At 39.0% G+C, this 10,416-nt stretch overlaps 1 protein-coding gene across 1 annotated transcript; it reads left to right on the plus strand.

Moving 5' to 3' along the window:
• Nucleotides 1-696: 696 nt before the first annotated feature.
• anxa4 (annexin A4) lies at nt 697-10,078 on the plus strand. The gene is made up of 13 exons (XM_079234724.1): nt 697-825; nt 2,130-2,179; nt 3,132-3,219; nt 5,278-5,372; nt 6,216-6,329; nt 6,799-6,889; nt 7,372-7,451; nt 7,869-7,925; nt 8,002-8,095; nt 8,810-8,905; nt 9,193-9,251; nt 9,383-9,505; nt 9,844-10,078. Exons 2-13 carry the CDS (start codon nt 2,171-2,173, stop codon nt 9,898-9,900), a joined length of 963 nt encoding a protein of 320 aa, XP_079090850.1. The 5' UTR covers nt 697-825; nt 2,130-2,170; the 3' UTR covers nt 9,901-10,078.
• Nucleotides 10,079-10,416: the final 338 nt, after the last annotated feature.

Genomic DNA, 10,416 nt, shown 5'->3' on the forward strand with positions numbered 1-10,416 from the left:
CTGTAATGTGGCTTTCTAAAATAAACTACACACAGTTTGTATTCTGGTTTCGCTTGTACAAATGTGTAACCAAATACAATAAAGATAATGTGGGCTGTTTATATGGCCTGCCTATATCTACCAGTGGTAGAGCAAATTACTAATGTAAAAGCACTAATACCACACTGTTAAAACATATAACGTAAGCTAATATAAATGTTTTTTCTAATTATGTTTTCAAATATTCTATTTTTTTTAAAACAAAAAAACAAATAACAGATTATTGAACCGAGTAGCTTCTACTTGTACTAAGCCTGTTGTTTTTATTCGTTTGAGGAGGAGCATTTTTAAAACTATCTCTTTCATTATGGGTTTATCAGCTGACTATATCGTTTTGTTTGGATTGTACAAATTCTGAAAGTAGTGGGACATGTGTCACAAATAGGCAACCCAGAGCTCAAAGTTACACCATTCCAATGTGTGTTCTGTTCAATCAATAGTATACAATTCAAAATGAAAATAAACAAATAATAATAATTAGAAGCAGCACATTCTCACATCTGTGCAATAATTTAATTCAATTTATAAAGTAACTAAATCTGCCAAATAATTGTAGCGAAGTAAGAAGTACAACATTCCCCTCAGGTGTTGGAGCTTCGACATTCCGTGAACGCAGCGTGAAAGGATGATCCCTGTAAAAAAAAAAAAAAAAAAAAAGAGAAAAAAAAATTAACATCAAAGTGGGTGGGACGTGACACAGCTATAATACATAAGCTTTAGTCTTCTGGTACTTTGACGCTTTAACCTTTTGACGTGCTTCACGCGGATACTTTGTCTCCAGGACAGGTAAGCTGCTGCTCGTGGTCAGGAAGTCACGCTTCCTTGGGGCTTTTTGTCGTCGGGTTCGGCAGAGGACTTAATCCTCCGTCTGCAGGGTGTGCCCACCAACTTCTAAGCAACTGTTCAAAAGCTTCGCTTCCTGAATCACTTTGGTTGCGACTCTTTTCTTAAAATTGTTATAATCCGACTCAACTATGCTGATAATCATAGTGTAGAATTTGTTTTTACAATTTTGTGCAATACATTTCATTTTGAATAACTTTGGAAACAACTATGTGCTAAAGCCTTTTCAGTCTTTGCTTGTTATAGGATATACTCCCCTTTACGATTGCGTAATAGCCAGTGAACTTGCTGACGTCGTAAAATACAACAATATCCAATACATAAATAAATAATCTAATAAATAATGCATTTGAGATGAATCCCCACACTTGCATCCAGGATACTTATCCCAGATAAAACTTTGACAGGTGAATGTAAATGACCTTCAAGCCCTGACACGCATAATGTGCATGTTTACACAATTAAAGTGAACAACTGTAACACCCTGATGTGGTTCACACGTGGAGCTACTTCAAATAACCCACGTCATGTTGCAACAGGATTTCATCATATTTTAATGAGTTGTGCTTGAGAAACAGGATCCACTTTGTGTTTATTTACATCTGTGATCCATGGCATGCACGTGTTGGGACGTGTTTGTACTCACCTGTATTTACATCACAAAGCACTCAGGTGAGGCTATTGACATACAGAGTTAGGTCAATATGTTTGATTAGTACGTGTCTCCACTCTCCAATTCCAGGACAGGAGTCATGTGTTTGTAAAAAAAAAAGTGCTTGAGTGAAAATGGAGGCAGTCAATGTAGAACATAAGGATTGTGTGCATGCACTTTCTGCAGCACTAGTGTAAACTAAATAAGTATTCTCAATAACTAAAAGGATTTTGACAAATACATGATAATTGCATCAAAGGGTAAATTGATCCCTACCTGTAGGAAACAGAGTAGGAGTAAAAAACCCTCCATTGTTGCTCTTAGTGGAGTAATTACAGGTGTGTCCAAACAAACAGCAGCCAAATGAGATGAGCTCTGGGACGCCAGCTCAGACGACGGCTGCAAGAGACCCCAAGACCAAATGTGTGTGACAGAAACCCTTATCGAAGCTAATGAACTGCATTGATCAGAGGTCAATGAGGGTCACATGAAAATGCCCCTGACACCTGACGCTGCAGTGAATGAGTTATTATTGTATTAGTATTGTTATGAATGTGAGTGACAAAACTAACATTGTGTGTTCATTCTTTTGTAGCTTTTTGCACCTCCAGTTTGGAAACCCTCATTCTTTCTACAATGGCAGCGGTAAGTCCGTCCCATAGCTGATTCTCCATCTGAACAAACAATAGTCATGTAGTTTACATTTACTACATCTACATTTGCATTTATTTGCATCACCAGCGGAGAATGTACACTGGACATGAGACAGTTTTGTTGTGCTTGGTTTTGAATAGGCCCGGGCAGCAATTTAATATTAAAATGTGTAATCTTGTATTATAATTATATTGTATATATAAAGTTACTGTTGGTTCACGATTGCTACTGTAACTGGTGATACAAGTATTAAGTCTGGCTGGTGTTTGTTTTTAACTAAATAGAGACACAAGTTGTGGTATGAAATTATAATCAATATTGTTTTTAAGTTTGCATTTTGAATCAATGTGAAAAGTCTTATAGCAGTTTTGAAAGTCTTTTTAAATTTTGACTAAAAAATTGACCATTCTATCTGTGGAAATTATTCTCCTAATAGATGTATACAAGTCGGCTATGAATTAATCAAAAAGACATTTCACAGCTCTTAAACTTGAAATGATAAAATATATCTCTTTCTGAGACATGAATGATCCCCTCCAAATGTTTTTAAAGACATATAAAAAATACTCTACGAATAATTATTTGTTTGAAATGTTCGACAAACCCCCAAAAAACTATTTACAAATTCTTAACAGCACACCTCTTTCCTATCAAAATCCATAACCGTTAATTTCAAAAGTTGAACTGCTTGACACAAGATGTCTCTTAATGTGCAATGGATGTTTCAAATCCTTACACATCAAGATAAGAGTGACGCTGAAAGGTGAGCAGTGAGGAACGTTCTCCCTTCATCAGAAACATGTGAAAACAGCCGTCTAGTGTCAAACTGCACATGCATCCTCCTACACAGCGAAGTTCAATCTTTCAAGTGAAAGTAACGATAAGCAAACTCATTTTTAAGTGTGTCTGTTTATGTTTGTATTTTTTTGTCAATTATGATCAGATTGGAAACCGTGGATCAGTGACTGAGGCGGCTGGTTTTAATGCCGAAGCAGATTCCCAGAGTCTCAGAGAAGCCATGAAGGGAACTGGTGAGTGGTCCAGACGCTGTCATCTAGAAACCACCGTGAGCTAAAGATGTGTTTGACTGTGTTATTAAGACTAAGCTTCCGTGGGGAAAATTACTCTTTTCTTTGGTCTCTCGCCTCCACTCGAGGAAACTCTGAAAGCTAAACACTGTGTTGTCATGGCAGCTTTAAGTTTTCTATTTCCATATCCCATTCAGCTGGGCGTTGCCTCACCTCTACACACGTTGTTGTAAAGCTTTCTCTTCACTCCTGATACGGAGGGAAGATTACTCTTGGCCTTGCTTATCATGCAGGAAGTAGTAGTGCATTAATCTCATTATGGGTTGCTCTGTCCTGAAACCATGTTGGCAGGTCTGCACCCCTCAAAGAGAAACTAACATTCAGGAGCACATAGCAATGCTATTTCTTTCACTATCGGCACATTTATAGCATAGCATGGTAATGCTGTTAGCTCGCATAATCATCGTCAGCTGCCTCCAGTTTGAGGGCGATTGAAAGCAGATGGTTTCCATGTTGATGCAAACAAACAACTGGGTGTTGCTGCTGGTGCCGGATTCCTCCATGTCCTTCACATTGGGGCTAAACTCTTCTTTTCAAATTAAGCTCCAAGAATAGGAATATATGATCATTTTAAGATAGATATTGGTTAAGGCAGGGGTCTCAAACTCAATTTGGCTTGGGGCCACCGCTGGTATTGTGATCTCATCGGAGGGCCACACAGAAAGCGCAATATTTTTTTGACATTCATAACATATTTTCGTAAAAAAGGCAACCAGCAGTTTCTATACATTTTTATAATAGTTTTTAACAGTGCAAATATATTTTATTTTTTTAAATAACTTATTTAACTGCACCGAACCAACACATGCATTACATTTGTACTTTATTCTATTTCTTGCCAGACACCTGGCAGCGCTTTTGCTCACACAGCTGAGCCACATTGACCCTGATCCAGGTCACAGTATAGAAACCCTGATCCAGGTCACAGTGGAAACCCTGATCCAGGTCACAGTATAGAAACCCTGATCCAGGTCACAGTGGAAACCCTGATCCAGGTCACAGTATAGAAACCCAGACCCAGGTCACAGTATAGAAACCCTGATCCAGGTCACAGTATAGAAACCCTGATCCAGGTCACAGTATAGAAACCCTGAGTACAGCTTCACGATGGGCATCACTAAGCCTGGACCTGTACTTGCATTTATTAAAGTCCATAGTCGAGAAAGGTTTCTCACAGATATACGCTTCCAAAAAGGTACATTACCCGACTGATCACTTTTGTCAGCTCAGGGAAGGATGGAGGCAATTCTCTCAGAAATGGTCCAGTCATGTCTGGTTTAGCTTTTAGATCACTGTTGCAAGTCCATACGTTCTATTTGCAACAGACTCGGGACTGAGAAATGACTTCATACTACAGATGAAGCTTAATGGAGTGTGTGCACATGAAACATTAATAGTACAACAGTTTTTGTTTTCAAACAAAACAAAACAAACTATTTACAATGTTTACACAATGTGCATGTTTCAGTACGAAGAACAGTTTTCAGAACAAGAACAACATATGTACTCTGTATCTATGTGTGTACTATGTACACTGCAAGTTTTTATTTTCTCAGGTAGTAGTGTGTTGTCTGTCTGAATAAAAAGCAGTGTATCTTTGCAGCGTATGTGTTCATTGGGTAATTTTACACAAAATGTCGACTGACACCTGAATCAACAAATCACGGTGAAAGGTGGAGGACACAGAAGCCTCAGTCTGTGTGCTCCTATGAGAGGCGCGTACGATCACACAGAGGAGTGGGGCGAAACCTCCAGACGTTGGCGTATCGAGCAGCATCTGAATCTTTTTTCTACTCCATTTAATCACGGAGCTATTAATAGAAACGTCCAGTAAACGTTATCTTACGGGGCCGCGCGCGCCGACCTCAGAAAAACGCGCGGGCCGCACTAACACTAAACTTTGATGTCAAGTAGGGGGCCACAAAATATCGGGCCGCGGGCCGCGAGTTTGAGACCCCTGGGTTAAGGTTATACGATTCTGTATTGTATTATTTCTTGCAGGCACGAATGAGGATGCTATCATAAAGGTCCTTGCACACCGTACTATTGCCCAGAGGCAGCGCATCAAGGAGGCCTACAAACAAACAGTGGGGAAGGTGAGAGTTTTGACTGAGCTGTACTCAAAGTTCCTCTGTGAGTGCGCTTTTCAAAATCAGCCTACATGCAGAAATGGCAGTTAGAGCAGCAGAATACTTTTTAAAAAGCAGCCTTAAAGGAGACTATTGGCAGCAGCAGTGGATGTGTCTTTCACTTTAAGTTTATTTAGTAATGCACAAGTTAACCATTAACTATAAAGCAGAAATTAATACCCCCTGTAAAGAAAGAACAGGACTGAGAGGACCTTGTCTTCTGTAGGAAAAAACACATTTTCCCTACCATAAAAAAATAAGTACAATGAACCCACAGAGGTATGCTTCCCATTGGCCGTTACTTTATGTCTTAATTATATGTATCAATATATGCACTAAAAGGGAAGTTGGATGTTTATTGTATTGACATAGGGAGATAATAAGCAGCACACTGTACAGTGTCCGGTTCAAGGTCGATAAAGTTATCTGAAAGTTCCACAAAGGGAGCTGCAGAAAAAACAGAAAAGATTGTGAGAGGAATCCTCGCAGGCAGAAAGAGTGAGTCATGTTGCACTTGGTGACACCCACATGTGCTCACAAAGGGGAGTTGTGTGGAACAGTTTCACAAAGCTGTGTCCAGAAACCACACCCTCTAGTGGAGACACGTCCTGCTGCTGGAATTTGTGAAGTCATGTCTCATGTCCACGCTGGCAGCAAAAAAACTCAGACATGAAGCCAAGATTGACTTATTTGAATGTGAAAGTAATTGGCTTTCGTTACAGATGCCCCACTTGATTTAAATTATTGAAGTTCTTGGAACGAGTGCTCGGCTGTTTTCCTGTTAATCCATCTGTTCCTGTCCTCCTGCAGGACCTGGCTGATGATCTGTCCTCAGAGCTGAGTGGGAACTTCCGTTGTGTCGTTCTAGGTCTGCTGATGCTGGCGCCTATGTACGACGCCTACGAGCTGAACACTGCAATGAAGGTCAGAGTTTAGGATCATATGATGGCCTGTATTGTTCATATTCTTAACAAATCCCATGAAAAGACCAAAGCCACGAATTCATCCTCAAACATGTACTGTTTGAGTATCGTCTAAAGCCTGATTTATCTTATTCCTCAGTGCCATCGAGCACCAATCAAACATGTTCATTTATTATAATATTCCCCAACAAATACACAATTTACTCCTGTTTGAGTAACATTTACAAAAAACAACAATGCCCAGCTGTTTTAGGTAATTATTAAGAAAACAGGTGTGTATTTGTGACATGTCATCAGCACATGTTATTGGGCCTGAGAGACACAGACAAGGTAGAAGAGTTAAAGTATTTTTTAATGGGATAGAATACCACCAAATGTTTCCTTTTTAGCTACATTTCCTTTGGTTCATAAACTTAACCCTTCTCATGTCTTCTTGTATTGTTTCTAACTCCAAATCCATTCATCAACAGGGAGCTGGAACTGAAGAGGCCGCTCTTATCGATATTCTGGCTTCAAGGACAAATGCTGAAATAAAAACCGTCAATGTGGTCTACAAGAAAAGTACGTGTTTCACTTCTGTGAACAGAAATCTGTCGGTGCCTATGGGCTGTGAATGATATTCGATATTGTGTATCAGTGACACCGTCTCTATTCTTTATTTGGAGATGCAATGTCATCAGTTATTAGAAAACAGTGGATGGCATACATTATTCAAAAAAGCCATTGCTGCTCTCTATGTGGCAGTTGATTGTTTACGTAATAGTTCTTTTGTGGTTGCAATGACGGCAGTCGGCAAGTGGTTTACAATTTATTTCGGTGTGTATAAATTGTTTTGTGGTGCTTTATTACATTTTTTTCAAACATAGTCGGTGAATTTAGATCACAACCCAATTATTATTAATTAAGCTGTATGCAGTTGTAAATATTTGATTTCCAAACCTCTTTTTTTGTGCTAATCTCATAGAAATCCATCTTGTCTTGATTGTTTTGCTCTGTAGTTGTAAGATTTATATGCTTTATATCTTAATTTATTGTCATGACAGAATATGAAAAAGACTTGGAAGACGCTGTGTGTGGAGACACATCAGGAATGTTCCAGAGGGTTTTGGTGTCTTTACTGACGGTGAGCAAACAGCCGTTTACCTCTTCTAGCTTTGGTCAATGAGAACGTTTTAATTGCATTTTTAGAGATCACAAAGAAGTGCATTCTATACATTGTAAATAAAATGTAATGAAAAGTAAAAAACAAGTAAAACTTCTCATAGTACAGTATAAGTAGTCACTTCCTTGCTGGGAAAGCGTTTCATGAAATACATTTCCTTTTGAGTTGATTTACCTAAAAGTGTTTTGAAATTCTTTTGGAGACGTAAAATGTGGAAGAAAACCTTATCAACCAATGTTTGTTTTCATAACAGGAAGCATCAGGCGCTTCTGCGTCATAAAGATAAAATGTGTTTCTTCTTATTTTTTTCTCAATTCACCAATGTTGTGCAATCCTAGCCTGGCTTTCTGTTAAGTTGCCGTGTTTTCTGCATTGCAGGCTGGCCGGGATGAAAGCGACAAAGTGGACGAGGCCCAGGCTGTTCTCGATGCCAAGGCAAGAGTTCTGATTCTTTAGAAATGTGTTTCAATTATGACACAACGTTTAGTTTTTTAATGGCTGTGATTTATAGGAAATCTTTGAGGCTGGCGAGGCCCGATGGGGCACGGACGAGGTGAAATTCCTCACGGTGCTTTGTGTGAGGAACCGAAACCATCTGCTCCGAGGTATTCTTACTGCACATTCACAAACATCGTGTTAACATCTACACACTTCATATCCTTGCATTTGAAAATACTACTTTTGACATCATGTAGTAGACTCTGGGGGATTTTCCTGACCCTTTGTGACAGTTTTAGGAGGAAACACTATTTAGTGCCTTGCGCAATGGACACAAACCCACTAACGTCCGGATTTTTGCCTTCAGTGACAAAGGTTACAATTGATAATTCATTCCCAAGACAAATGACTTCAGCGCCGATGGAAACATATGACAAACGGGTGGACACGCTCATTTTTGGCCCTTTTCCAGTGCGACACTATGTGACGTGCATATGTGAATATATAACGAATAAATCAACAGTGATTAAGAGAATTATAATATATTAACAGACAAAATATACAATGAATATGATCTCCTTAAAGCCACCAGACCTCAGTCAGACATTTTTCCTCATCAGTTGTCGTAAAACACATTTCATTCATTTAGACAGAAACAAAGCGGGCAAAAAAAATAAAAAAGGAAGGCCAGTGAAACAGCATTCTCACTATTGGAAAGGAGTCTTATCGCCCAATTATAATGGGTTTTCCCGTTGAAAAAAAACCTGCACTGATTTTTACATTTTTTTTGTTGAATTACTTTAATCTTCGTACATGAAGTGAGTGGCGACATGAGTTTGATGATGAAGAAGCAGAGTGTGACGGTCGTCCTCTTCCTCCAGTGTTCGAGGAGTATCAGAAGATTTCTGGGCGAGACATTGAGGACAGCATTAAGAGGGAGATGTCCGGATGTCTGGAGGACGTCTTTCTGGCCATAGGTTTGTTTCTGCTCTGACGTGCGCCATCAAATAGACATCTATAATTTATAAAGATTTAACAATGTTGTCAAAGCTGTGACCATTCAAGTTCAAATGAGCACAGACAAAGAAAAAGCCAGAAGCCATAACTCAAACTTTACAGACAGTACTATACTGGACAGTATTTTCTGTGCAGAAACACATTGCACTTTTAAAATGGCACTTACACACTTACACCACTGAGTTTACTGTATTCATGTTGTGAGAGCTTTGCACCTCATGTGCTGGGATTTGTTTTTGCTTTTTAGTGAAGTGTCTCAGGAACAAGCCAGCGTTCTTTGCAGAGCGATTATACAAATCAATGAAGGTAAATATTTCATGCTTCTAATGGAGCCACTATACTGAAATGCAAAGTCACTGCACAAATTAAATCTATCTATATACACATATCTCTATCTATAAACTCTAGCGCCATACAAACATTTTGTTTCTTGTCAGGGGCTGGGCACTACAGATACTATCCTCATCAGAATAATGGTTGCGAGGGCGGAGATTGACATGCTGGACATCAAGGCGCAGTTCCTGAAGATGTATGGCAAAACGCTCTTCTCCTTCATCAAGGTGAGGCACTAAACACTGGGGGAGGGAAATACTCCAGTCAGCAAAAACTCTGCAATAAATCAGCTGTGATATTATTATAATAATTGCAATTCTAACTTCATGATTTGCCTTAATGTAGTTTGGAATTGTGACAAGACTTCAATGTATTACCTCTTTCATTTCAGAGGATTACCTTCAGTCATATCATTTGTATTATCTGTAAAAAAAAAAAAATGTAATGATCTTGAAATCTGAATCAGAATATCACAGCCTTTGTCAGTTTGGATTTGTGAGTCTGATTGCAGTTATTCCCTGCACTCGTCCTTTGAAGTCTCACAGATCTTTTTCTCACTGTGTAGGGAGACACATCTGGTGACTACCGAAAAATCCTGTTGGAGCTGTGTGGAGGAGAGTGAGAGACATCAGAGCAACTCCCAGCTCTCTTCATTTCACATGATGAGCTATTATTCTGTTGAAGACTTCCTTCATCTTCCTTTCTATTCTTGCTTCCATTGCCTTAACATTTCACTGTTTGAACGTGCCTTGTTTTACTGTTTGACCTTTTAATACCAATTAAACCAAAGACCAGTGACCTTTTAACACGTCTGTTTTTGTTATTGATTTTGTGTTAAGGATTAATGAATGGTTTCAGAGATATTTATGCTTCTCACAAAGATTACAAGCCTCCAGCTGCCGGTCTTGTTACAGCGCAACATTTTCATCACTATCCAGTCAGTGAAGTGCATTTGTTTAATTGGTAGCAATTACTCATTTGTTGAGTCAGCCCTTTGTCATTTGACTCAATTACATTAACGGGATGCTAGCTTGATTTGGGAGGCAGTAAAATGTGTTCTAATCAAGTTAAGGAGAATGTCCCATAGCTCATACAAACTTGCAGTCCTCCATTTCAGGGCAATAAGTCTGGGAAATAT

This window comes from Taurulus bubalis (assembly GCF_910589615.1).
Source record: "Taurulus bubalis genome assembly, chromosome: 19".
Classification (NCBI taxonomy): Eukaryota; Metazoa; Chordata; class Actinopteri; order Perciformes; family Cottidae; genus Taurulus; species Taurulus bubalis.

What these genes read in the sequence shown, in the direction of transcription:
- anxa4 (XM_079234724.1), top strand. An exon ending in CAATGTGGTCTACAAGAAAA is followed by an intron (nt 6,890 to 7,371) that starts GTACGTGTTTCA and finishes TTGTCATGACAG; the next exon opens with AATATGAAAAAGACTTGGAA. An exon ending in AGGCTGTTCTCGATGCCAAG is followed by an intron (nt 7,926 to 8,001) that starts GCAAGAGTTCTG and finishes TGTGATTTATAG; the next exon opens with GAAATCTTTGAGGCTGGCGA.